Here is a 27841-nt window from a genome sequence, read left to right on the forward strand (position 1 = left end):
CTTTTGTACAAAGCCAGGCTAGCTGTTTCCAGTCGTCATGCTAAGCTAAGCTTACCGGCTGCTGGCTGTAGCTCTATATTTACTGTACAGGCGTCATACAAGTCTCGGCAAGAAAGAAAATAAAAGCACTTACCAAAATGTCGAACTATTCCTTTAAGGTTAGGGTTTGGTTAGCACTGAGGACTAGATGTAGTAGGGGTGGGAATCACCAGAGGCCCCACAATACGATATTATCACGATAGTTTAGTCACGATACGATCTTATTGTGATTTTAAACATTTTGCGATATGCTAAGTATTGCGATAAGATATATTGCGATTCATTACTTTTTCAACTGCAAATTATGCAGTTTTATTTTCTAATAATATACAGTTTTCTCTCTGTTCATCTCAGAGTTTTCATTCACATACCTTGAGGTCAGAGGTCAAGGGACCCCTTTGAAAATGGCCATGCCAGTTTTTTCCTCGCCAAAATTTTGCGTAACTTTGGAGCGTTATTTAGCATTCTTAACGACAAGCTATGCTACAACCTCTGAAAGACAGAATAGCGGCTAGATAGATGCAGTCAATAAGGGTCTTCGCAAGATAGAAATATAAGTGTATGTGTGCACATTTGTACTGTAACGGTGCATTTGTTTTATTAGTTTAGTGTACTCCATTAAGTTGAGACGAGCTATTACACAAGTATTTCCAACAGTATATCCCGAGAAGGAAGGTATCTATGTACAGTACGTCTACTAGTCTCCCTCTTCCCTCTTGTGGCCAGTCAGACTATTGCAGCTGCTTCGAGAAGCCATACTTATACTGTATAGTGCACAATAAGACGCCATGTGAATTTGATCATAGACGTACTATATGTAGCGCTGTCCGACATGTGTAATCAAAAGTATTTAGATACCTAACTTACAAAACGTTTGACTGTCTGGTCAGAGGATAAAAGGATTTAAGAGAAGACTGACAAGAAGCCCATTCTGTCTCCGGTTCACTGCGTCAGACTCTCAGCATGTCACACTTATGTAAGTGATGCTTTTTAAAGGGTCTTACATTGACCAGACAGACATGTGTAATGAATCACTTGTCGTGTCTATTTACACTTGGTGCTGTGGCGGTTAACACTGACTCACGTAGGTTCAATCTGTGTCATCTTGTGTCCCTTTGTGGTGTCACGTCAGGTTGGGGAAATAGAGGAACAGCTTGCGGCCGCCAGGAGGGAGGTGACGAAGTCGGAGGAGGCCAATCAGAAGCTCCAAAGGGAAGTGAAAGAGGTCTGTAGGGCCAATCTGCCTCTTCCCGGCCAAGACCCTGAGCTCCCTAGATTCCCGGGGTTCCAAATGTATATTTGAACACAATGGGCATATGTTGGAGTAGTATTAATATGCATTATTTTGAAAGGGAAATTAAGAGAAATTAAACAGTTATGAGGTTGATTTTTGCTTATTGGTGTTACTGCAGATACAGAAGTCTACTTCTGCATAAGTGTACTATTTATGCAGGCCATCCACACATTAAAACGTTCTCCTCCTGTTAGGTATTACTTACATGACCATTAGTTATCACATAAATGTGTAATAAAAACTGTTTTCCTATGCATATCTTGAAAGCTTGAACTGCACATTATCTTGTTTCATGATACATTTTTACGTCCTCTAGGCCCTTTGCCAACGGGAGGACATGGAGGAAAGGATTACAACACTAGAACGCAGGTAACCTTCACTGTGTTTGAGGAACCTATTCTAAGTTTTAGTTTTTTCTTTAGGAACCAGAATTTCATACATCAGCTGTAATGAACACAGCAGAAGGACCATATGGTTCACCTGTTGGCTGGAAATGTGTTGCAAATGTGTCCTGACACCTCTTTATGCAGTCTAAAGCTGTTTTACATGATAACATTTGCATCACATTCTTATTAAGAGTGCAGCTGTGAGCGAAAAGCAAAAAAAACTGACTTTTATAGCACACAGTTTGTTTGAAAGCAAGGATTTGAGATCATAAATGAGGAGTTTGAGTCTGTTACATTTTTATCTTTTATTAACTGATGCAAAATACAATGGCGGAAAGTTACTTTTCCTTTAAGAATGTACACAATTAGAAAGTCTCACTACTTCCAATGTCAACAATGAACATCTAAAATCAATAAATTATGTTTTATTTCTATCTTTACTACAAAGAGCAACATTTTTACTGCATTATCTTTGATTGATCCGTTCTAGCATCTATTCAGGAGAATTATCTGTAAATAAAAACAGCTAAATTATTTTCTTACCTGAAAATGTGTCTTCAGGCAAGAAGGGTAGGGCAGCTTCTATGCTGCCTGAGGGGCAAAAAAAGTCTGCGATTCACTCGCTACTGTTTGTAAAGCTTAAAGCTGTGAGCGCATAGTAATACCTGAAGGCAACTCAGATGAGCATTTTAACATTATGATCAACTTAGAGCTTCTCCCATCTGGATTTTAGCCGTTTGACAGTAAGAAGACACGGTTCTGTGGTATTTTAGTGAATTAATCAATTCCCAGTGGAACGCCCTTGCGTATAATCACATATACTGTATGATGTTATGTTGGCCCAGAAGTGCAGCTCTAATAATTCGATGGTGTCTTGGTGTTGAATGCAGGTACCTCAGCGCCCAGAGGGAGGCGACTTCTCTCCATGATATCAAAGACAAGCTGGAAAATGAGCTGGCCAGCAAGGAATCACTGCACAGACAGGTAAGGATGGCTCATATAATACAGTATCCAATAAAAATAGCTGTGTTTGATGGCGTTATATTGAAGTATTTAAAAATCTAAAAATGGATCTGGTATGCGAGTGCCATTATCTTTAATGATTATATAAGGTGCAAGACTCATTATATAACTGACCTTCAATCACACATACTGTACATATGTGGTTTGGTGTGTGTGTCCAGAGTGAAGAGAAGAACAGACAGCTGCAGGAACGTCTGGATGAAGCCAAGCAGAAGCTCCAGCAGACCCTGCAGAGGGCAGAGACGCTGCCTGAGATCGAGGCCCAGCTCGCCCAAAGGGTTGCTGCTCTCAACAAGGTAGTCAATCACACAGTCTACCTGTCTGACCAGATAACCTGCCATCAGATTCAGTGCTGTTGCATTTAAAGGTTGGGTTTATTTTACAGTCGCCTTAACACTGTATACTATGCTGCCATTGCCTCTATCAGTTGATCAAATAATCAGATCATCATGCCTCTTTTGAGCAAAAATCCTCAAGCTTTTATTTGGATCTATTTTCAGTCCCCTCATGCATCAGAACTGGCATCTGGAAATTATGTTTCTTCTAATTTAGGCGGAGGAGCGCCATGGAAACTTTGAGGAGCGACTACGACAAATGGAAGCTCAACTCGAGGAGAAGAACCAAGAGCTACAGAGGGTAAGCTCTTTTTTTTTCTCCATTTGGCTACATTTCCCATTTTAAACAAAATTAGAGTTCGTCGTCCACTTTTTTCGTTATCTTAAGCTCCTCTTTTATGGCCGTTTCATTTTAGGCGAGGCAGAGGGAGAAGATGAATGACGAACACAACAAACGCCTCTCGGATACGGTGGACAAGCTTCTGTCTGAGTCCAATGAGAGACTGCAGCTCCACCTCAAAGAGAGGATGGCAGCGCTAGAGGAGAAGGTAACGAGGAGACTAATTAGTGGTGCAGAACATTTTGTGATAATAATGGAAAATAAGAAAAAGTTACATATTCATTCTTCTGCTCTGCTAGAACGCTCTTTCAGAGGAACTGTCCAATATGAAGAAAATCCAAGATGATCTTATAGCTAATAAGGTATTCACTTTTTCAGCTGTGTTATCATTTTTTAAATATTGTGCATGATCCAACTTTCAACAGAACTGTTATATTATATATAATATATATATATATATATATATATTATATATTACCATTATATACTGTTATTACCGTGCTGAATATTCTCTTCTATACTTTTGCTGAGGATGTTGACCTTTAATTGTTAAATATCAAAAGTTGCAGTATCCCTACAAACAAGAGATTTGATGTTTTGCAAATATTTTTTCTTGGGGAAATAAAAAAGCAAGTGATCCTTTTGATTTCCTCTGTGCTTTAGGAACAGCTCCTTGCTGAGCTGGAGCGAATCCAGCTGGAGCTGGATCAGCTGAGAGGCAGGCCCGGCTCTTCTTATTCCAGGTTAGCCACAATTAACCTTTAAGGGACTTTATTTCTACAATATGTCCTACATTGTGTAAATACCCAAATAAAAACAAAGTCTCCCAAGGGATGCTGTATGTACACAGCCCTTACTGAGCACAAATTAGTGTTTACTCGCCTGTTGAGTCGTAATGAACTTTCACTAAAATCTATTTTAAAATGTAATTATTTATACTGTACCTAGAGGGTGTTGTTCTGCCTAACAAATATTCAAATAACCTAAATATATATATGCTTTATTCATATGGATACATTTTTTTATTTCCAGGAAAACCTGTCTGTGATAATGTCATGATTTTACACCCAGGAAATGGGGACTCTGTTATCTTCAATAACAAATTAATTCTGTATCTCCCCATAGGGCGGGCAGCGTGAGCTCACTTCCCTCCACCCTTTTTCGAAGATCCCTTCCAGGGAGCGCCTCGGAGCTGCGATACCCCCAGGGTGGAGGCTCGCTCCCATCCGGCTATAGCAACTCCTCTACCGGGGTGGTGGTCCGGCGGACACACCGAGGCCGGTGGGGGGTTCCTAGAGACGAAAGTAGCAAGGTGTTGATCTCACACTAATGAGATAATGATGATGATGATGTCGCCATCATTTATTAGGAGGATAATTTCCTGCATTTCTTCCTCTTTCCAGTATGGAGAGTGGGACAGCGGCAGTATGCTTGGTCCCGGGTTCGAAGGTGGTGATGGCGGCTGCTCTGACGACGAGGACGACAGGGAGACTCTGTTCGGATCGGAGCTGCTCTCCCCCAGCGGACAGACAGATGTACAGACTTTGGCCATCATGCTACAGGAGCAACTGGAGGCCATCAACAAGGAGATTAAGTGAGTATTATTACAGTTTTGCGCAGCCAATATTTTAGCCTACATTCACAATGATGTGGGCTTTCTGATAGAATAAAGATCTGAAATTTAAAAAAATCTTTCCTCCTCTCCTCTCAGGCTGATTCAGGAGGAAAAGGAGAGCACAGAGCTGAGGGCCGAAGAGATCGAGAGCCGGGTCAGCAGCGTGGCCCTCGATGCCCCACCTCTTCCACCCTCCTCGCTGGGAGGACGGGACAGCGTCGGGAGGGGATACATGACACCCTCCATTACCTCCTCCACGTTGGCGTCTCCTTCGCCGCCCAGTTCTGGACATTCCACCCCCCGCCTGCCACATTCCCCCGCCAGGGAGACTGACAGACAGGTAGTGCGTCGAGGTTGAGATATGAGCCACAAATGTGCTTCAGATGAGGATCATTTATGTGTAAATTCACCTCATCTCTTTCCCCCCCTGCAGAATAGCAAAGATGGTGAAGAATGCAGAGCACTCGCCTTGATTGACTCCACCCCTCCTCCTGTTCCTCGAGCCCTACGATTGGACAGAATGACACACACTCACCCAGGGGCAGGCCTCGATGACCTCCGTGAATTTCGCAGGTACTCTCGAGAAGGTTTACTCATAAATAGTTTATTTGGCTAGCTCCCAGATACGCTCTGTGTCTGTGTTGACTTCACTTCCTGTTTTTTTCTTTCTCTGTCCCTCTAGTCTCTCTGCTGATGGTTCCACCACTGCTAGCCAGGATTCCCTCCACAAGGCCAGCAAAAAGAAAAGCATCAAGTCGTCTATTGGTCGCCTCTTTGGCAAAAAGGAAAAGGGGAGGATCGGCGCACCTGGGCGCGAATCTTCTTCACTGGGTACGTGAACAGATTGGAAACTAGTCATTCACAATGACGTTTTGTTGTCAGATATTTCTGTTTACAGTTAGAGCATCATCAACATTGACGCTGAAACATAAAGTAATTATTATATTTAACCTTTGACCTTTCCAGCCTCCACACCCTCTGATGACCTGGGTTCAGCTGACCCGTTAGGCCTGGCTAAACTTGGGACTGGAACGGTGGAGAAAGACCGCCGCAGCAAAAAGAAGTGAGATCAGTCATCTTTCCACACGCTTCTTATGTTATTCACAGATCTTTGAACGCTCATGTAGTCAGTCTATTTATTCCCAGGGCGTAAATCACAGATGCTTTGTCGCACCCTTCAGCACCTGTATGAAATGCACCGGGCTTTCGATTAACTACAATGTAAACTCATCCGTGGCATATTAAACGCTTAGAGAAAGTGCTCAGTGAGTCTGGTGACGTAGTTTAAAGAGTGAAAAGACACACACCAGGCGGGCGGGAGGAGATGGATGTGCCCAACAAACACAAGGCTTTCATCCAGGAGACCACTGTATCGTATCCCGTGCGTTAAGTTTCACTTTCACTTTACAATCAGCTGTTGGTTTGTGTCCCGTGTTCACCACGTTAAGTCTCATTTTGACTTTACAAATGTAGTAATTTTAAGCCCAACCATGTTGTTTTTGCCTAAACTTAACTAATTTGTTTTGTTGCCTAAGTGTTTTTGTTTAATTCAAAACATTAAGCACGTGTTTACTGTGACCAAAAAGTGATGTCAAGGGGTCTGACAAAGCATCAGTATGTGACGAGTTGGGATGAGAATGTGTTGCTGAGGAGACAGTTGTAAAGTGATATATGAAGAAATGTATCTTTACAAAACTTCTGTTTACCACTCTCCTTGCCAGGCACGACCTGTTAGAGGAAGCCTGTCGTCAGGGTCTGCCTTTCGCCTCTTGGGATGGCCCGACTGTTGTTACGTGGCTTGAGGTACGTCATGACATGTCACTAATAAGTTCATATAGATATTCAGTGTCTTCACTAGGATAAATCTAATTGGTTAGGGCTTCACAATCTGTGTGCAACAAATAGAAAAGTGACACTTAAACATTGCTTTTCATCTCATCATTCCAAGTGTTGCCGTTCACATCTTCTCTCTGTTCATCCAGCTGTGGGTTGGGATGCCAGCATGGTATGTGGCAGCATGTCGTGCCAACGTGAAGAGCGGCGCCATCATGGCTAACCTGTCGGACACGGAGATCCAGAGGGAGATCGGCATCAGCAACCCTCTACACCGGCTCAAACTCCGCCTGGCCATCCAGGAAATGGTCTCCCTCACTAGTCCGTCTGCACCTGCAAGCACTCGCTCTGTAAGGCTCAGTAACAAAAAAAAAAGCATGATATGACCATAAACATCAGAACATAAATCACGTGTTCACACAGTCTGAGGAAGAAGACTGATGTTGCATTTGTTTGCTGTCATTACAGTCGACCAGTAATATCTGGATGACACATGCTGAGATGGAGTCTCTCACTGCTGCCACCAAGCCAGTAAGAATATTACATTTCATATCAAATCTCAAAAGAGAATTCAATATTTTAGGATATCGATTTACTCTGTTTATGGATGTTGCACTTAATACTTCTGATACAAACACTATATTTTCTGTATTTAGGCATCTAATATAACTAAATGTTTATGTTTTGGTTTCTAAATATTTAGCCATATGACCAAAGGTCTCACATTGCTTTTTTCTTTTTCTTTGTCTCTGATTAGGCATGTTTGGCTACACCTTCCCCTTACTATTCCCTCAAAATCTGTTTTGATGTAGTGTTTTTCCAACTAATTCTCACTCACTAACAAAACTTTTCCTCCCTCTGCCTTCCCTCTGACTCTGATTCACCATAACACACACACACACACAAACAAAAACACACTCCCCTCCCACCCCCCTGGTGATCTTTCCCTCTCTTTGCAACTCTCTGTCCCTTTTCTCTCCCATTTCTTCTCTGCCTGAAACACAAGGAGCAGAAGGAGTTCAGCTGGGACCAGGTGAGTTTCTGGCAGCTGGATTAATTTGAGTCTGGTGTTACGTCAAGAGGAACAGATTTATTACTCAGGATAACACTTTGGGATGTGACGAAATATTAAGACTTTTTAACCACAGACATAACTTATCGAGTAATGAACACTATGCTAAACACACCCCCATGTGTGATCACATGAGGAGAGCAGAGGGTTGGCTTTAGCTGAGCCTGTTTTCTGTCAGTTGAAGGTAAAACTGTTCCACATCAGATGGCTATAATAAAAACCAGAAGGGCTCTGGGACCAGCAGCGAAAATTACCAACATTTCAATTATAAGACTTTTCTTCAGGCTGACATTGTGTCCCTGCAAAGTCTGAGTGATAAATTGGAAATGCTAACCCAAAAGTCGCTCATGCTTTATAGCAACTATAGAGTCGCCAGTCTGTAGAAAATTGTCCTCTTTTTTAGCTAGCACTTTAATGCATCAGGAAGTCCCTCTAATTTACTGAACTTAAAGCTGCAGTGGGTAGAATTGGAGCAAATATGATTAAAAAGAAGTTACATTTGTAAAACAGTCACTATATCCTGACTATAGTGCATGAGTAATCTAAAAAAAGTCATGTGCCTCTGTGTCCTCCGGTGTCCTCCGGTGTCCTCTGGTGCTCCGAATGGCAACTGCAAGATTTCACAGACCGGAGGAAAACAACCAATCAGAGCCGTGGGCTAGATTTTTTAAAGCCTTAAACGGAGCCATGAGGAAGTGCAGAAGTCTAGTTTTCTATCAGAACACTTGAATTTCAATATACTGAAAGGTTATTATGGATTTTTTGCCCAGTGATGCCAAAAATACTACCTAATGCAGGTTTAATTGGTCAATGTTAAAAAGCTAAAGCTAATAAGTTCTTAGTAAATGTATTTCTGGTCCATATACCCTGTAGCTCTTTTCCAGTTTGTAAGTGGTTAAACAGTCTATTTAAGACTGGGTGTTCAAACCCTTAAAAACCTAGCTATAATGACAAAACGTGTCAGGCTGAAAGAGGATTTTCCACAATCTGGCAACCCCCAAATTGTTCTTATTATAATTTATAATTAATTTGTAAAGAATAAGTAAATGATTTCTACCTACCTGCCCAGGAACTGTGTGCATTGTCCCTGTTCAAATAAAGAAACATATCATAACATTTATTAACCATAAATAAAGTAATTAGTGACAACTTATAACCCCTTTGTAAAGGCTGCCTTGTTAGAAAGTGGTACCAATCTATCACAATGCATTCCAGTCTAACTCTAACATGCAGTATAGAAATCATGCACATCCTTGGAAAGGTACCACCACAGATCTTTGCCATTTTAGCCTACAATTCCCATGTTTCCTGTTACCTGTGATGCATTAACTGGCACAACTGAGGGATGTTTTGCATGATTGCTTGCTGAACAGCAGTGTATATACAGCCCTGCAGTGTTGCAAAGGAGGTAGAGACAGATGTGTTGACAGAGGGACTTTGTTTTTTCTTGACTCTATTCACCCCTACTGACACCACCTCCGTCCTCCAGATCCTGGCCTATGGCGACATGAACCACGAGTGGGTGGGAAACGAATGGCTGCCCAGCCTGGGTCTGCCACAGTACCGCTCCTACTTCATGGAGTCACTGGTGGATGCCCGTATGCTTGATCACCTCACCAAGAAAGAACTGAGGGGCCAGCTGAAGATGGTGGACAGTTTCCACAGGTCTGATGTTTATACACATTAACTGTCTTCTTTGCACCCTCTTCTTAGGCTTTGATGAAAACTACAGCAATGTGTTCCTTCTCTCTTACAGGGTGAGTCTTCACTATGGTATCATGTGCTTAAAGCGCTTGAACTATGACAGGAAGGAGCTGGAGAGGAGGAGGGATGAGAGTCAACACCAGAACCAAGGTGAGGCCTGTGCCTTTAATAGCCAAATCTACCCTTCAGACATGATATCAGAGCATTTACACATGCGTTTTGGTCTGTAGTAAACTGGTGATAACTGCCTTTTCTGTGTCCTTCTCCACAGATGTAATGGTGTGGTCCAATGAGCGAGTGATGTGCTGGGTGCAGGCTATCGGTCTGAAAGAGTTTGCTGACAACCTATTAGAAAGCGGGTTGCACGGGGCCCTTCTGGCGCTAGATGACACCTTTGACTTCATCGACTTGGGCCTCCTCCTCCAGATACCCAATCAGAACACACAGGTAACCCACAGCACACCACCTTTATTGTAGACACGGAGCGCTTATCTCACAACTGTCGTCAGAAATTCTCATTGCCACACCTCCTGTTTGCCTAATGCCAAGATAATCCTAATCTTTAACTCTTAGATGATCTTAATTATGATCTTAAAACTCCCTTTGTCTATCTTTTTGCAGGCGAGGCAGCTCCTAGACAAGGAGTACAACGCTCTCATCGTCATGGGAACAGATAGGAGGCCAGATGAGGTGCGACAAAGCAGACTGTCAGTAGAAAATCAATCAAGATAATCACTCCTGCCAGGAGGCGGGAGTGTGTGTTGATTGTAACCGCCCTGGCTAAGACTATTTTACTTGACGAAAGGGCCTTTGATCCAAACTTTTCAATTATTTGCACTTTGTTAAATATGTGTCATGACAGGATAATTTCCTTTCACTGGTAAAATAGCAGACTGAAATATCTCTCTTCCTTATAAAGAGAGCCTTTATGACATCAGTGCATGTACCACTGCTGGCAAATTGTTGGCATGTCAAAGTGGTTCAGCTGTGTTTACACCACTGCTAATTGCTTAGTTACAGCTCATAGGACTAAAAAACTGTGCAACTGTGGTGTATTGTCACAACAAAACCTGCTTTGTCAAATACTACTCTGCTAAACCCCACTAATGCATAATGAATAAAATCCTGAACACTGTTCTTTTTAATCACCGGTGTTATTTCATTGCCTCCACAGGACGGCACGAAAACATTTACACGGTCACCGTCATGGAGGAAGATGTTCCGAGAGAAGGACCTCCGCGGCGTGACCTCCGACTCCTCAGAAACGTTACCTGCCAACTTCCGTGCCTCCGCCATCTCGACCCCCTCCGTCACCCTGAGAAAAGTTCAGAGTGAAGGTGAGGAGATGCAGCTCACAGCGGCTGAATGAACGTGAAAGCAGCACTGCCGGGTTCATGCATTATGCAGTGTTTTTTTTCCTGTTTATAGGTGCTCTATACGACATCCAGAGCATTAATATAGCAGCAAAACAACTATTTGCTATGTAAAGATATAGAGTAGTAATGTCTACCTGAGCAGAGAATGAAGTCCCTCTCCCTCTGTGTGTGTTGTAATCCAAGCTGATTTGTGCTTTGTTGACATGGCTGTGCGTGCTTTTAGTGCATGTTTGAGCATGTGAGCGTGATGCTGTGACGTCACTTTGGCCGTGCGGACTCCTCGTGCGGAAATCACGCTTCAGCCGTCGCCATGTTGACAGCCATGCAGAGGCAATAGAAATGCTCCCAATCTCGCATTTAGCACCTTTATACATTTGTGAGAGAAAACAACAATGTGCATTATGAAATGTTAAACTAGTCATACTGTATATTAACAAACTACATCAAAACATACTTAAAGTAAAAATGTGTGATGCAGAAACGCAGCAGAAGATGGTACTGCATGCACATTAGTGTTACTTGATATTATCTGTTTATTTACACTTCACACAAGTGAAAAAAGTGACAACGGTGGTCATTAAAAATATGGAGATTTAGCAGCCATTTGATTTCTTAGGGGTCTCCAAATCCAAGGTCGAAAGCATTTTAAAGACTGAGTTTAAGAGCTGATGTTGAGATGTAGCATGGAGAATAAATAATGCCAAAAGAGCAACAAAAAAAATGGGGGGGGGGGAAATCTGCATGGCAACACAAATAACCATGCAGTATTTTAGACCAGACGGTCACTCATTGGTGTCCAGTGTGCACATTAGAGGTGATTCTCCAGTAACACTATCTGAGTTCAAAGATAGAATAGTGTTATTTGTTTTCCTACAAACATGTCGCTGAAATTTATTTCTTCAGCAAGCATATTATGGGCTTTCAGAAGCAAATACCAACACTGTTCCCCACAATAGTTAAGCCTTTTGGATTAATAGCAAAATATCTACAATAAATGTTTTAGTGGCTTTTTTGAATCCAGTGTTTGTTTTGTACTACTGCATTCTAGGTCTGCTTGTCTCATAGTTGCACAGTTTATATTTACTAATTACCTTCTTCTCTCTGTCAGTAGGTCCGAGAGGAGAGTCGGGGTCCGTGAGAACATATTCCTGCTAAAACATAAGCACACCAGGTGAGAAAAAGCGCCCTCGCTGACGGTTATATCTGTAGCTAAATATAGATCGTGTGAACACCAAATCAAACATCTCATCTCAGCGGGAGCTTTCACGATTCTTTTGTGTTTTATTCCATTTTGTAGAGCCCCACCTCTATCCTAACCCACGGGGAGGAAAAAGAAAAACACATTTTTGAAGAAAAAAAAAAAATCTAAGGATCAAAATCAAAAATGGACACTAGAAGATGACCAACAACATTCGAGCGAGATGTCTCGAAGAATCAAAGACACTGAGTGAATGATTTCTGAAAAGATGATAAAATAATGAGTAAATGTTTGTTTATCCATCTGTTTCTCTCTTGTTATCTCTCTCTCTCTCTATCTCTCTATCTCTCTCTCTCTCACACCATCTTGATCCATAGTTGTGGCATGATGCTGTTTGATTCTGTAGAAAGTGGCCTGTAGAAAGTGACCATCGCCTATTGTGAATACATCTTCTGTTTTTTGAGTGTGAGATTGCGATATTGACACAATGAATTTATAGTTTTTAAAATTGGAAACTGCATTCCTGTTCAGATGGAGAGACAGATACCCCGTCACACATCCTTTCAGGTGATCTTACTATCTATGATTTAGACTGATAATAGAACATACTCTGGCTAGTAACATCACAATACAGTAGAGTTTGGGGAGAGGGAGGTTCAAAAGGGAGAATATGAGTGCACACACGGGGGGAAATGAAATGTATGTTCTTAAGCCATAACAGACATGAGATGCAGAAATGTGAATAGGACAGACAATGAGACAATTAGCAAAGTGCTTTATGACAAAATCCTGTTCAAAGTGGGAAAAAAAAGAGTTAAGCATTTGTGTTAATATGCATGCCAAAATCAACCATTTTAGAGTGAACGTCATGATATCAATCATCTAATGATGTGAAAGCTTGGGTCAGGACTTTGTAAAATGTGTGTATTTTATTTTTTATCATTTTTTATGATACTGCTATTGTATGTATGTATGTACAGTATGTATGTGTGTGTGTGTGTGTGTGTGTATTAAACTGTACGTTCATTTCATACCTAGTTTTAAGACTGACTGTAATTTCATTTAAGGTTGAAAAAGGAAATATGTTTTAAATTATGGACATTTAAGATATGCTACTTGTATGTGTACATTTTGAAAAAAAATTGTGTTATGATTTAAATTCATATTATTGGAGAGTAGTGATGATAATTGAATATAATATGATAATAATGATAATGATTGTAAAAGCTGTAATTAAAAAACATACCTGTAAAAATGCTACTGAAGGAGTTATTTGCAGTTTCCCCTCACACTGACAGAAGAGAAGTGGCTGAAACAGGGCAGGCAGTCGTCTTTCAGAGTGTGAACCGTTGAAATGCAGATGCTCAGTTTAACTTCAGCTTGGACGCGTTACAGTTAAACTCTGCAGAAAGGGGCGTGATTCCCAGTCCCAACCCATTTCCTCTCTCCACTTGTACTGTCAGAAGACAGAGGACATAATATGTCTTCAGACACAATCTATAAGTTAACCAACGTAAAGTTACGGATATTCATAATGAGATCAAGTTGGGAATATCCATATAATTTTGCAAACGACTTCAAGATAGCTAGCCATAGAAAACGGCAACAACAGCTGGCCTTATGAAGGACTGGGATGGTTCTTTAATCTGTCAAATATAGGCCTCATGAATGAAATTTAAGTCATTTTTTAGAAATAAATAACCTTTAAGTGACACTATAGGAGCTGTAATCACTTTTTGGCAAGTACAATCTGCATGTTATGTGTTGTATTGGCCCTTTAAAAGTATTTCAACAGGTAAAAATGACTGATACAGTGTAGTGTCACCAAAATAATTTCACATATCAATGGTCTCTTCCTGGTTATACTTCAACACTTATTTTGTAAAAATGTTCTTTTGCATAATTTTGGTGATTTAAAAAAAAAAAAATTCAATAACACCACTGTTATATAATGTAATACAACCAAAACCACTTCACGCATCAAGGGTCTCCTGTTGGTTATACTACAACACTAATAAGTTTGGCCTTTTGCATAATTTTGGGGGAATTTATAGGAAAAGATATTCAATAACTTCACTGTTATATAATGTAATGCTACCAAAACCACTTCACATATCAAGGGTCTCCTCTTTGTTATATTACAGCACTTATTTTGAAAAAAGAAAGGCTTGTTCATAACCTTGTGTAGGACTTTGGACATGCAAACCAAGTGGTGTTCTGTATTACAACAAAAGTTGCATTCTGCAACACATTTGCTAGGATTGGACCTACTTGGATATTATGCAACAACATAACATTTTAAAAGATTATTTTGAGATAAACAATCTGGTACAACAGTTTCAAGGATTTTTCCAAAGAAAAATAACCAAAATTATTCAAAAGCACATTTTTTCCAAAATTAAGTGTTGTAGTATAAGACCCTTGTGTGGGAAGTGATTTTGGTGGCACTACATTGTACAACAGTGAAATTACTGAATATTTTTCCAAAGAAAAATCACCAAAATTATGAAAAAAAATATTTTTTTCCCCCCAAAATAAGTGTTGTAGTATAACCAGTGAAGTTATTGAATATATTGGAGCATCTTTTCCGGGTTGCACTTTGTAGACGGTCCCTGCGCACATGGACGCACCTGCGCACTGACGTCACACCTGGCTGCACAGAGAGAGCAATCAGTCAGCTACATGTGTCCAGCTCGGAGGACGGCTCGGTTTGATGGAAATTAGCTTGTAGCTCGTTGTCTACCTTTCTACAGTTACAACAACGCTTTGCTTATGAGTTATTGATCTGCTGAAGTTCGAGAGGCTGGAGGAAAACAACAGAAAGAAGCGGAGTTTCTTGTGAATTGATGAGGTCAGTCACAGAGTTACACAAACACGTGGTAGCATCTCTGCTGCTAGCTAGCTTACAGATCATTTATGTTAACGTGTTTGGCTGTTTGGGGCAAAATAAACAAGCGACCCAACAGGTCAAATTCACCCGAATGATGCGAGGCGAACATGTAAGATTATTGTGTGAAGAAACATGGTGTTTTATATCGCTTTTGTTAGACTTTTCCTGCTGTTATTGTCAGACTTAACGTTAATACTGTACATCACCTGTGGTTGAGCACTTGGAGCCACATGAGGCTCTTCGGCTCCTCTCCAGTGGCTCCCTGTGGATTATTAAACATGGAAATGAATAACTGTTTTTTGTTTACATTTTCATTTATCATTGTTGTAGATCTAATGTACGACGGAGTATTAGGGCCACATTGAGGGGGGGGGGAATCTGAGATTTCGAGAATAAAGTCGTAATATTACGAGAATAAAAACATAGGTTTACGATAAAAAAAAGTCGTAATATTATGAGAATAATGTAATAATATTATAAGGTAGTAATTTTACGTGCTATTTTATTTTTTTCTCGTAATATTACGACTTTATTCTCATACTATTATGACTTTTTTTCTCGTAAAGTTATGACTTTCTCATGTTACAACTTTTTTTCTCGTAATATTACGACTTTATTCTCGTAATATTACGACTTTTCCCCTCAATGTGGCACTAATATTCCTTAGTACATTTGCACTTTGGCCCTCACTGCATTAGATTTATATACTATATACTTAGACTATAAAATGTGTTACCTTCAACACAATGATCAAATGTTTTGTTGCTCCAGACAGTTTTTTGTTTTTTTGCCTAAAATGGCTCTTTTGATAGTAAAGGTTGCTGACCCCTGGACTAGAACAACTAGACACAGTGCTGAGATAATTAATTTTCAGGTTCCCAGCTTTCAGATCATGTACACCACTTCTATGTGACATATACTACTTTGTATCTACTGTACCCCTGAACATCCCCTATCCCTCTAAAAAGAGTCAGGTCTAATACCAAAGTCAGGATGGCTTGGAAAGTTAAGTCGACCAATGCATTGGGATTACACACGCAATGTTGTGTGCACACAATTTCAAATGGCCATTAATGAAGTTAGTAGCTCTACACATACTGTACCTCAGGAAGTTAATTAGACCCCGGCCTGTGAACTCCAACGTGGGGTGAATTGTCTGCATCCTCCACCGGAGACCAAAGCATGCACAGCTCCTCCAGTAGACAAACAATGCAGCGAAATTGCAGCGACTCACACGCATTATATCAACTAATAACTTGCATACAAACAAACAATTGAATGCATGGAACATCATGGAGGTCAACAACTGTGAGTCTCGTCCGGTAAACAACACACCTGCTCTGTGATTACTGTCTACCTGCTCCACATCATGCTCCACATACCACCTACTGGGCAAAAAGGGAATTACCACAAGTGGACACATGCATATACATACAGTACATACTGTATATATACATTTATACTATGACTTTTTTATTTGTTTATATATATGTATAAACAAATAAAGTCATAGTATGTTGAAAAAATAAAAAAGTCATAGTATTATAGGTCGAAAAAAGAAACGTCATAGTATGTAAAAAAGAAGTCACAGTATGTGAAAAAAAAATTAAAAAGTCATAGTAAAGTATGTCGAAAAAACAATATATATATATATTACCACAAGTGGACACATACATATACATACAGTATATATAGGGAAAAGCTCAAATGTCATATTAAATCACTTTATTTCCTCATTCATAACATCTCTTACTAAAAGGCAGGAAAAGGCTATTCAATATTATAGTTAGAATAATTATATTACAGTTAGAATAATTATAGTTAGACAAATTTAGGAAAATGTAATTAGAGTATATGTATGGCTCAATAAGGAAGCTGGTTAATAATTACTAATTGACTTCAGAAGGGGTGGGATTAAATAAATTAAGTTTATACTTCTCACTCCTTTTGAATATGTAAATCAAGGCATGTGTTTGACAATTTATTTTTCTTATGCTTTTCATTGTATGTAAATACTACTTGTTTCTGACTGTCCACTTGTTGGTATGATCATTCTCTTTTTCTTTTCTTTTTGTATTCTACATGTTCGAAATACATTTTGAAATGAAAATTAATATAGGCTCTATATACCCCTCTCTCTCTCTCTCTCTATATATATATATATATATATGCGCAAGCATGAGGCACACGACACTCAGTATTGATTACGTATATACTGAACGCAACATAAACATGCTTTTCAGTGTTTATGACTTCCATTCTGTTTATATTTCATCATCCGCGGACATGTCTGAACAAGCTTCATATCAAACACAATATAACAATACTTTGTCTGATGTGAGACAGTTTGGAAGCTTAATGAAGATATTTTTAAATAAAAGTAGACTTTGGTGGTGTAATAAATAACACTTTATGATATTTTGATTTAGCTTTCAGACTGTTATGATTGACAAGTGAGAAAGTGAGAAACTATATCACTTTGGATGTAGTGACCCCTGAAGTAGCATCACAGTGAAATGAAACATGGTGGTGATGCACTTTGTGGAGAGAAAGTTAAGTTTCTTGATGATGCGGAGTGTTTCTTAACTTGTGAATTTACAAGCTGACGTAAAGCCTCTCTGGTGACCGCACAGCTGCAGTCACATAAACACTTGTCCTCTGCTTGTAAATCAGATTCACCCACTGTTTCCCCCTCAAACACACACATATAATAAGATAAACACCATGAAACCCAGTTTCCTCCACTCGTAGAGTTGTTTGTTGTAATTTATTCCGCAGATGACGCAGAGAGAGATGTGTTTGTGTTATATCTTCTTGCAGTTGGGAAATTTGTATATTTTTTAAGTGGATGGAAAAGCACCCTAAGTTACTGTCAGCGTTTATTTCCACAGATGACAAAGCATTACTACTGATATTTGTCAATATGAACAAATCCCGAACCCAAATGAGGTGTCTTATTGTCCTAAAACATTTGGAATAAAACTAAAAAGGTAATTGACATTGTTTGACACAAACTAATACATATCTTGATGATTCAAATCACTCAAAAAGTGTATTTATTTTAAAAGTATTGTGGGAATAGGATGAGAACAAGTCAGAATTCTAGCTGGTGCTTAAAGATTTTCATAAATTGCACTTATACATAATAAATTATTATTCAGAGGTCCTTGAATAATGTTCAATAACTTGCTAAACAAGGGTTAATAATGGAAACAGTAGCTAGGAAACATAAAATCAAAACATAAAGTATGTGCTAGTTGGGCCGGAGGAATTTTATCCCACCTGACTTCCCTCATTGGAGTCTAAACATCCAACTCTTACAGACAACTCTTACAGTAAATGACAGGAAGAAGCCCATACATAGTGTTTTAAACACAGGTCTAAATCCCGGCTTCATTATGTAGAAATGTCTGAGTCATGCGTTCAGGAAGTGGGACCTCCTTCTCCAAACTCCTTTAAAAGGGAGCAAAACTTGCTCCTGTTTAGAATTTGATCGACGCTCGTACAGAGCCACATATTACCTATTTATTTTATAAGCCGTTTCTTATTTTTTTAATTTATTTATTATTTATTCCTTATTTATCTTTCTTAATCTTATTTTTTCCAAATGTTTTTGTTTCCACACACCTCTTTCTCTTACCTGTCTGCTTTTCTCGTAATCATCTCACTTCCTTTCGCTCTGTCGTTTTATCTCACTGACTCCAATCCACTGTTATCCTTTGATACTCAAGTCAGAGAGGTGCACCTCTACACAGGTATTTATAACACTTTTCATTTGAGTAATCTAGTAATGGGAATATTGATGACATAATGCTGCTCTTAAACACAACGTAGATGCTGAGTTCTTTCTTCATTCGTTGCAGAAAATCACAGAAGAGGGATGTATCTGCAGATGACCTTGGATGGGAGAGTGTCAGGAAGTGATGCTCAGACCCTTTACAGTGAGTATTTTGGAGATAAATCAGTAATATGTGGGCCAGAATTTGGGATATATTCCTTTCAAAATCATCCACAGTGGATAATTTGAGGCCTTGAAAATAAATGGAAGACTTATGAATAAGACACGTCTATTTGTGTTTCTGTGTTTCAGGTGTGCTGGAGCTGAAATCCGTTAAACCAGGCCACATAGTCATCAAGGGACGGTCATCATCTCTGTTTCTCTGCGTGGACAGCGGAGGCCATTTGAGGGGGCAGGTACAGTAATGCAAAGAAAACTTTATTTTCCTAAAGTCTCCGTCCTTCCTGTCGTCCGCTGACAGTTTACATCTGTTGTCCCCTTTCAGGGCCAATACTCAGAGGCCGACTGCACCTTCAGAGAACTGCTGCTGGCGGATGGATACACCCGTTTCCTTTCCTCGCACCACGGGTTTCCTGTGTCTCTGGCGCCGAGACATTTACCAGATCGACACTCAGTCCCCTTCACTCGATTCCTACCACTCAGGAATACTTTGCTTCTGGAGAGTGTGTCTGAACAAACGCCGCCAAACAATCGGAGACATTTCAACGTGGACTCTGATGATCTTCTTGGGATGGGTCTGAATACTGTGGGCAGTCCTCAGTTCTCAGTGGACAAGTAATCAGATCTTTAACTTGATATGTAATGTATTTATTATTGACCAGGGACTTCATTTTGTTATGAAATGCTTCTGGTTGTCAACATGTTTCTCTGAGGGCAGTGTTATTTTAAGTTATTTATTTATTGTGTGTGTGTGTGGTGCATTTTGTAACGGTTATTTAAAGACTGAATAATGTATTTTGAGATTTTACATTGAGAGCCTGTTTGTGTCTGAGTAAGAAATGGTGTAAGTGTTTGTACTACTCGTGTGTGTTTGAGAAGTTCTGAATGGAAAATAAACACAATATAAATTTTACTTTTGTTTGTCTGAGTCTGTCATACAATGATACGTGAAGAAATACAATGAAACAAACCAAGAAGGATCCATTTACCGAATGAGGAAGAGCGTATTGTGACCAATGATCACAGCTCTCGTGGTGGAGGAGAGAGGAAGTGGGCTGAACATTGTGAGAGCTGGAGCGCTCTCTGGTGGACAAATAAGAAATGATGGAAAATAGGTCAAGTTCTCTGAACCACTTCTCCTGGTTTATGGGCTCTGGTGATCACCTGAGTCGTGTATTTGAGCAGTGAGTCTAAAACACAATTTCTCGGATATCATATTAGTTAGTAAACCAAAGGCATTTCCCTTCAATGTACTGGGAACTTCTTACAGTCATAGACATTTGGGCCCTGCTCCTTGAACTGCAGGGGACTTGGATCCAAAACTGTTGCTTTATTAATATAAAGGATGTTTTTAACCCCCTAAAAAATGTTTTTTTAACCCTCACTGATCTGCTGTTAGTTTTTTTTCTATAGCACAGAAAAAAGAAAGTTGAAGAGAGTTGAGGTTATACTCAACCAGGATAAGTGGATAACTACACTGCATCAGCAGCTGGTAAATTTGAGTGGTGTTACTGGTCTATAGATTAAATTCCTTTTAATAAATTAACTTGCACTATTATGTATGTCTGTTTTTTTCCCCATATTGTGACTATTTCCTGAATGACAGAAACCCTTTTCACATCTCAAATTTCAACAATAATAACACTATTATATACATAACCCATTTTATACTAGGCAGTTTGCGATAACGCGTTAACGCAAATTAGTTTTAACGCCACTAATTTCTTTAACGCAATCGATCTTCCGGAGGTTGTACCGGGCTCAGTTTTAAAGCTAGAGTGAAGATACTGACATCATATGAAATTGGAATCCATTGGTACCAACTATGTCATACTAGCTTGTCGCACAGGAGGCTAAATAACGCACCAAACTTGCGCTAAATTTTGGCGAGGAAAAACCGGCATGTCCATTTTCAAAGGACCTATGACCTCAAGATATGTGAATGAAAATGGGTTCTATGGGTACCTACAAGTCTCCCCTTTACAGACATGCCCACTTTATGATAATCACATGCAGTTTGGGGCAAGTCATAGTCAAGTCAGCACACCGACACACTGACAGCTGTTTGCCATGTTATGATTTGAACATATTTTTTATGATAAATGCAGTACCTGTGAGGGTTTCTGGACAATATTTGTCATTGTTTTGTTTTGTTAATTGATTTCCAATAATAAATATATACATACATTTGCATGAAGCAAGCATATTTGCCCACTCCTATGTTGATAAGAGTAATAAATACTTGACAAATCTCCCTTTAAGGTACATTTTGAACAGATAAATTTGATTAATTTGCAATTAATTATGAAAAATCATGCGATTAATCGCAATTAAATATTTTAATTGATTGACAGCCGTAGTTTATATATATATATATTCTTAGTGCTGCTTGACTGTCAATCTGTACAGGTGGTAAGGTTTTATGTTTGTTATCCTACAAATGGTTTATCTTAATTTATTTACCCTTTATGGAGTGTTAAATTAACACTACCACATCACCGAAGCCATTTACACTAGCAATGTTACATCAGTACACATACCTTCCACGAGTCATCACTGTGATGACGTGGAAAGTCTTATGTGTTCCAGTGAAACTGAGAACAACGTTATTGGAAGCTACTTATAACAGCTTAGTAGCTGTGGGAAAGGTCGGCCACACAAAAGTGAAACACAGATTGAAGCTGGCAGACGTTCTTGACTAAATGTTGTGCTTAGAGATACAGCAGGCTGAGCAGTGAAGGATTATTTGTTGTTCTAAAATAACACAGTGATAGCTAATAGGCAAATCAGTTTTTTTTCTTTATTGGCACGAGCGCTTTTTCACTAAATTATTACCACAGGCAACCATAAATAACACTGCTTCTGTTAAGAAAATTAATAAAATAGAATCTTTATTAAAAACACTGAGTGCATAATTAAGCAGGTAAATGCAGAACTTGTGTTATAGCAATGAAAACGTTCCTCTTTAAGTAATGCAACAGTGTTGTATTACAGCACGATAAAGGTCACGTCGGTTGCTTCAGGTCACATAAGCCAAAACTACACAAATGTGAACTTTACTTACAGGAGAATGTTGAGAATGTGGGGGTTGGTTTACGAGAGATCTGTCTGCAGCGACAGCTCTGCTGCTGTTTGGTTGAGTTTTGATGACACATGATATTGCTAATAATCTATCTGCTTCCACTTCAAACATTAAGTCTAAAAAGTGACAGTACTAAGACATCATAGTTTCAAGGCACGGAACATTCAAAAAAGTCATTTTCAAACACGCACTCTGGTAGCATTAATAAATAACGGCTCATATATTTATATCAAGACCCTGAGAATGTAAAACTCACCGTCTTTTTCTCGCTTTTTTAAAATGTATATTATACAAAAGTTGCCTTTAAGGGACATTTGGCTGGTGCTGTAATAAATATCTAAAAAATGAACAAGAAGAGGCAATAAAAAGTATTTAGTAGGCACATTAGTGTCATATTTATGGTTTTACTTTCCAGTTTCCTTTTTCTAATTTCATTCATTCTGCTTTTTCATTCATTTTTTCCTACTGTGTCTTTATCAAATGGTACAAAACAACACTCACCCTCCCTACACTTGAGTAACCAGTGGTACCCCCAGATACGTGCTTCCTCCTCTGAACTCTGCGCTCTGCCCAGAACACAGTCCACCCAGCAGAGTCCCATTCAGAGGGTTGCAGCTGCCTTCAACGGCGTAATAATCTCCCTCTGGATCTCTATCCCCTTCCTCTGTTTCCTCTCCTTCCGGCCCCTCGTCCTCCCACATACCCGTCTGGATGTGGGTGTACTCGGTGTGATCCTCACATTCGGTCTCACGATGGTAGAAGTAGCTGAAGTTGGACACTATGACGGGCACTGGCAGCGAGATGGTGAGCACACCGGCAATGGCGCACATTGAGCCCACCAGCTTACCCCACATTGTCTCTGGGTACATGTCACCATAGCCCACTGTGGTCATGGTGACAACCGCCCACCAGAAGGCGTGTGGTATACTGATAAAGTCCGTGTTGGTGTGGTCAGACTCAGCAAAGTAGATGGCGCTGGAGAAGAGGATGACGCCAATGAACAGGAAGAAGATAAGCAGGCCCAGCTCGCGCATGCTGGCCTTCAGCGTCTGACCGAGGATCTGGAGGCCCTTAGAGTGACGAGACAACTTGAAGATCCTGAACACCCTCACTAACCTGATGACTCTGATGATGGCCAAAGACGTGGCTGGAGTGGCGTCATTGTCCTTGGCCATCTCCGTTCCCAGAGTGACGAAATAGGGCAGGATGGCGCTGAAATCGATGATGTTCATGACGTCCTTGAAGAAGAGCATCTTGTTGGGAGAGCAAGCGAAGCGCATGAGGAGCTCGAAGGAGAACCAGCATATGCAGATGGTCTCCACCAGGAAGAAGGGGTCATGGAAAACATTTTGTGGCAGAGGCATGTTCTCAGATACGTTCTTTGCCTGGGAGTGGTACTTGTAGAAATATTCCTGGAGTTAAGGAGACAGGACAGACAGGAAAGATGTAAGACATAACCCTCAACAACTGAAGTGTAAAAACGTAAAAACGCGAATGACCCTATCTGGAGCCAGTGTTTTTGGTTTGTCCGTTCTGGGCTACATGGGAAACTGCATGAAGAGGTCATATCTAGAAGGTAACCCACAATTTGGAAAACTCTCGCGAGATGGTTAAAGGGACTGTTTGTAACTTCTCAGACGTATAAATCTACTTGGTCGGTTTCCCATGCGCGCTTGCATATGCGCGCTCGCGTGTGGCCGGAGTCGCTGCTCCTCTGCCTGCTTGCCTTCACTCACACACCGTGCGCGTTCTCGCTGTCTCGCTCCACTCTCACGTGCATGTGCGCACACTACACACTGCAGAAGACTTCATAGCTCTGAAAATATCTAGTGAATGTACAGTGGAAGTTTGTGCAGAAATAAATGCTGCAGCTCCTCCAGACCAACAGAGGTTTTCCGTGTCTTGCGAAGTGACGGGGCTCCGCAGCGAGAAACGTTATCGTCTCCGACCGGGTGCCGGTGTCTCCCTCCGGCACCCGGTCGGAGACGATAACGTTTCTCTTCCTGCTTCAGCCCCGAAGGCTGAGGCAGGAAAAGCCAACACTAGGATCAGCATTGATTCATGGAGAGACCTCCGTCTGGTCAGCTAACATTACTGCCAAGCAGCTGAAATATAGAGTGATATTGTGTTTTTAGCTGACGTGTGTCGCCTCACTGTTTTGAGCGATGCTTGTTCATGTCGATGTAGAGCGAGCAAGCACGAGATCGACGCTGACTTTCGTTGACTTAACGGCCACAGGTGTTGCTGTTAACAAGCATTTCCGAATCTTACAAACAGTCCCTTTAAGGTTAGGTATTGACCTTGAATTGACCAGTCTCGCATGAGTTTTTCAACGTTTTTGCAAGTTTTCGCATTTTGACACAACCTCGTTAAGATGACCTGTAGATATAAACGGCTCATTCTAAGGTAACGAAAACACAATGATTCTTATTTTCAGGTGATTATACACTAAAGAAAACATATTATTATATTCCATTTCTGCCAATAGATCCCCCTAAGTACTACACACTGCTGCTTTAACTGTATATTATGTTCGGCAATTTTACAAACTGCTGCTGAAAGACTGTTTTCATAAACTAAATACAACTTCAGTATCTTCTCCACCATCTCATTAATTTTCACTTTTGACACCATCGTAAAAGCGTCTGACATCTGCGGCTTTACATTTCAATCATAGCTTCGCGTGTCTCTTTTCCAGGCCACCTGTCTTTCCCATCTCCGTGTCCGTTACCAGCATTACATTCAAGCATTGGATAGTGGCTGTTTAAAACATCTTACACTTAACATCAAGTTAAAAGTGTGAAAGCGGATGGCACGGATATAAAGGGATCAGTTTAATATGCTGTAATGGTCAGTGTGTAATATATAAAGTTTCAGGGTAGTTTAAATAAACCTAGAGTATTCCTTCGGACTCTCAGTGACAGGTCAGTGACAGTGTTTATTACTAAAGGTGGACATCTACGTGTTGATCCGCTCCAAGGGCTCCCCTAAGACTAAATATAACCCAGTGAGATCTCCGAAGAGAAACATGAGAACGCGTCCTCGTCCATCTCCACCTATCTCGTCTCCCTGGCATCTGAAACCATGTAACATTGCAAAAGCAGTTCAGTGGGTCTGGAGTTATTTTACAGTAGTTTTCCTGGCAGCTCCCGTGTTCAAAGGCAGTCTGGCCTAGCACAGCGTTCCTGGAGGAATGTGTTAACACGACCCAACTTATGCTCCTCATCCTGGGAGACCTTTTAGTCTCAGGTTCTAAGCCGCCGGAACCTTTGTGTTCGGTCACTTGTGTGACCTTTCATTAACACACCTAACCGTCTGCTCACCCTGTCTTTCCTTTCTCTCCTTTTATTTGTACTCCAGGCCCCACCCATTACTCCCTCTACCCTTTAGCGCTTCCTGAATCTGAGTGTATCAAATTTAACAGCCGACTAAAATAATCACACCATAAGCTTCCCTCAGTCTGTCTCTCTTTCTCGCTCTGGTCTGCTTCCAGACATATTGGCAAACAGTCGCCCCTGTCAGTATTTTTCTTCTTAACACACTGGAGTACTCACCAACTGTGTGTTTACCTAAACACCTGCTTCCCGGGATATCGTGTTTCAGTTTGACCCAGGCTGTCACACACACATCCCATTCACGACCTTACAGCCCCAGCTGTTTGAGTTGGGCTTTCAAGTGGCATTGAATTAGTTGGTGTGATATTGATCATGAAACCATGATGTAAAAATATAAAAATTATTGAGTGAAACTACGAGGAGCACAATCAAGTATTTGGTATCTATGAACTTATAACAAATTAAATATCAAAGATATGCAGTGTAAAAAAATAAAAAATAAATAATATGTAAAACATTTTTCCTCTTTTATCCTATGACTTTTGATACAAGTGTGATTTTTCATGTGACCTAAAAATTGATGGTAAGTTGTACCGTTAGATATTTGCCCAAAGTATGTCCGTATACCAAATTTCAAGAATTTTGACCAATCAGAACAAATGTGACATTTTCCCTTATCATACTAAATATAGTCTTTGGGCATGAAGGGGTTAAATGGAGGATACTTACCACTATTTGCCCCTACAATGCCATCTAACTAACCTTCAGGAAATTTGGAAAACCCTATAAAACTCTCAACTCTCTGTCCTTGACACCTCTTTCTACTGTTCTACATCCCAAACATACACTTTAATCACATTTCCTACCTCCCGGGTCTCCTTCTCATTCCTGAAGTCGGGTAGTGTTTCCAGGCAGAAGATGAGGATGGACAACACGATGACCATGACACTGATGATGGCTATGATGCGTGCGCCCGACGATGACTCGGGGTGCTCAAACAGCATCCACAGTCTTTTCTGGATTTCGTTTGACGGCAGAGGCAGCTCCTCCACTTTTGGGAAACCTTCGTCCTCCTTGAAGCGGTTCAGGATGTCCTCTCCCAGCTCGTAGAACATCAGCTCGTCTATGAAGATGTCAAGGGGTATGTTCGCGGGCCTCCGAAGCCTCCCGCCTGACTGGTAAAAATACAGAATGGCATCGAAGCAGGCGCGGTTTCGGTCCAGGAAGAGCTCGTTTCGAAGCGGGTCAAAGTAGCGCGACCTACGCCTGGGGTCACCGAGCAAGGTGTCGGGGAATTGGGCCAATGTGCGAAGCTGAGTCTCGTATCGCATCCCTGAGACATTGATGGCCAGTCTTTCACTCAGCGCCCATCCACTCCTCCACAGAGACCCAGAACGCCTCTTCTTCTCCGTCTCGTTCCCTTTGTTCTCCTTCTCTCCTTTTTCCTCACAGTTGAGCTGGTTCTTCAGATGTTTATCGTTCTCTCCATCGCTCTCTTTCCCCCTGCCTCCTCTTTCGTCGTCCTGTGGGTCAATGCTGTCCATTCCTGTGTGAATCCCAGGCCAGGAAATGCTGCAAACCACTCTCCTGAGAATTCGTAGAGCAACTGGACTTAAAGCAGTCTGAAACCAGAGTGATAGTTGCATCAGTGGATTTCAATTGATCAGTATTACAGACGGCATTAGAAGCAAATGGCTGTAGGAAGAGATACTGTAGCAGGGTCTGTTTGTAAGTAAACATTCTCTATGACTGATTTAATCACAGTTAAATGTACACATTCACCCAAAAAACTTCAAGACAATGTTAGTACCCAGTTAGCGAGATGAAAGCATTTACTCACTAAGTGTAAAACAGCTGCTGACAGAGACTAATGGCAGGGTGAAAAATCACATTGTTGGTCTCCTGTGGCTCATCAGGTTGTCTGTGTTTCTCTCTGTCATCGTGTCCGTCTGTCCTGTTTTTGGCTGTCTACTTTAAGTCCATTGGCAGCTAACCCCTCTGAACAGGTTGTACACAAACTGTGCTTCCAGTTGTTGGCTCAGGGATCATCCACGATCTTATCTTGTCCCTTGCTGCCTCACGTTGTCTGTCTTGAAATTTTTTTTGGGAATGCTGTCCTGTTGAAATTCAATCTCTGCTAGATCCCTCCGACCCCTCCCCGTCCTTTCCCTCCATTTTAGCTATGAGGCAACCTTCAACCTCCCTATCAAATGTCACCTCTGCATGGCACTGCACGGTGTCACCCCCCTCTAACAAGCATGTTAGTCTGACTGACAGAGGTCCCTCACTGTTCCTCATTTACGCAAACGTATTTGAGTTGATTGTGTATTATTTAAAAACAAAAGACAGTTGAACTCTAGT

General features: G+C 40.7%; 3 protein-coding genes across 9 annotated transcripts in view; 2 read left to right on the forward strand and 1 right to left on the reverse strand.

The window, feature by feature from the left end:
• The window catches only part of LOC141758856 (liprin-alpha-3-like), a 107312-nt gene that overhangs the window by 13700 nt on the left and 65771 nt on the right, over positions 1 to 27841 (forward strand). For 2 of the 6 annotated variants that reach the window (XM_074620606.1, XM_074620608.1), the window contains 25 exons: positions 1172 to 1264; positions 1650 to 1702; positions 2610 to 2703; positions 2904 to 3038; positions 3295 to 3378; positions 3494 to 3625; positions 3717 to 3779; positions 4081 to 4160; positions 4543 to 4729; positions 4821 to 5011; positions 5129 to 5372; positions 5466 to 5605; positions 5715 to 5863; positions 5999 to 6095; positions 6754 to 6835; positions 7015 to 7215; positions 7334 to 7396; positions 7872 to 7898; positions 9427 to 9602; positions 9694 to 9791; positions 9913 to 10088; positions 10263 to 10331; positions 10816 to 10978; positions 12126 to 12188; positions 12315 to 12655. In XM_074620606.1, coding sequence (XP_074476707.1) covers positions 1172 to 1264; positions 1650 to 1702; positions 2610 to 2703; positions 2904 to 3038; positions 3295 to 3378; positions 3494 to 3625; positions 3717 to 3779; positions 4081 to 4160; positions 4543 to 4729; positions 4821 to 5011; positions 5129 to 5372; positions 5466 to 5605; positions 5715 to 5863; positions 5999 to 6095; positions 6754 to 6835; positions 7015 to 7215; positions 7334 to 7396; positions 7872 to 7898; positions 9427 to 9602; positions 9694 to 9791; positions 9913 to 10088; positions 10263 to 10331; positions 10816 to 10978; positions 12126 to 12172 — 2844 coding nt within the window. In that variant the 3' untranslated portion in view covers positions 12173 to 12188; positions 12315 to 12655. The other 4 variants (XR_012591970.1, XR_012591969.1, XM_074620607.1 and 1 more) reach the window with 4 other exon arrangements.
• Positions 18698 to 19973, forward strand: fgf21 (fibroblast growth factor 21). Its single transcript, XM_074620309.1, has 4 exons — positions 18698 to 18860; positions 18969 to 19046; positions 19196 to 19299; positions 19389 to 19973. Exons 1-4 carry the CDS (start codon positions 18713 to 18715, stop codon positions 19680 to 19682), a joined length of 624 nt encoding a protein of 207 aa, XP_074476410.1. The 5' UTR covers positions 18698 to 18712; the 3' UTR covers positions 19683 to 19973.
• LOC141758859 (potassium voltage-gated channel subfamily A member 7-like) lies at positions 22515 to 27643 on the reverse strand. 2 transcript variants are annotated; one of them, XM_074620619.1, is made up of 3 exons: positions 27321 to 27643; positions 26347 to 27102; positions 22515 to 23557 (listed from the first exon to the last, which is right to left on the reverse strand). In XM_074620619.1, exons 2-3 carry the CDS (start codon positions 27022 to 27024, stop codon positions 22652 to 22654), a joined length of 1584 nt encoding a protein of 527 aa, XP_074476720.1. In that variant the 5' UTR covers positions 27025 to 27102; positions 27321 to 27643; the 3' UTR covers positions 22515 to 22651. The 2 variants fall into 2 exon arrangements, with proteins under 2 accessions (XP_074476720.1, XP_074476719.1); XM_074620618.1 differs by lacking the exon at positions 27321 to 27643 and having other exon boundaries at positions 26347 to 27208.

The sequence above is a fragment of the Sebastes fasciatus genome, chromosome 20, assembly GCF_043250625.1.
Source record: "Sebastes fasciatus isolate fSebFas1 chromosome 20, fSebFas1.pri, whole genome shotgun sequence".
Classification (NCBI taxonomy): domain Eukaryota; kingdom Metazoa; phylum Chordata; class Actinopteri; order Perciformes; family Sebastidae; genus Sebastes; species Sebastes fasciatus.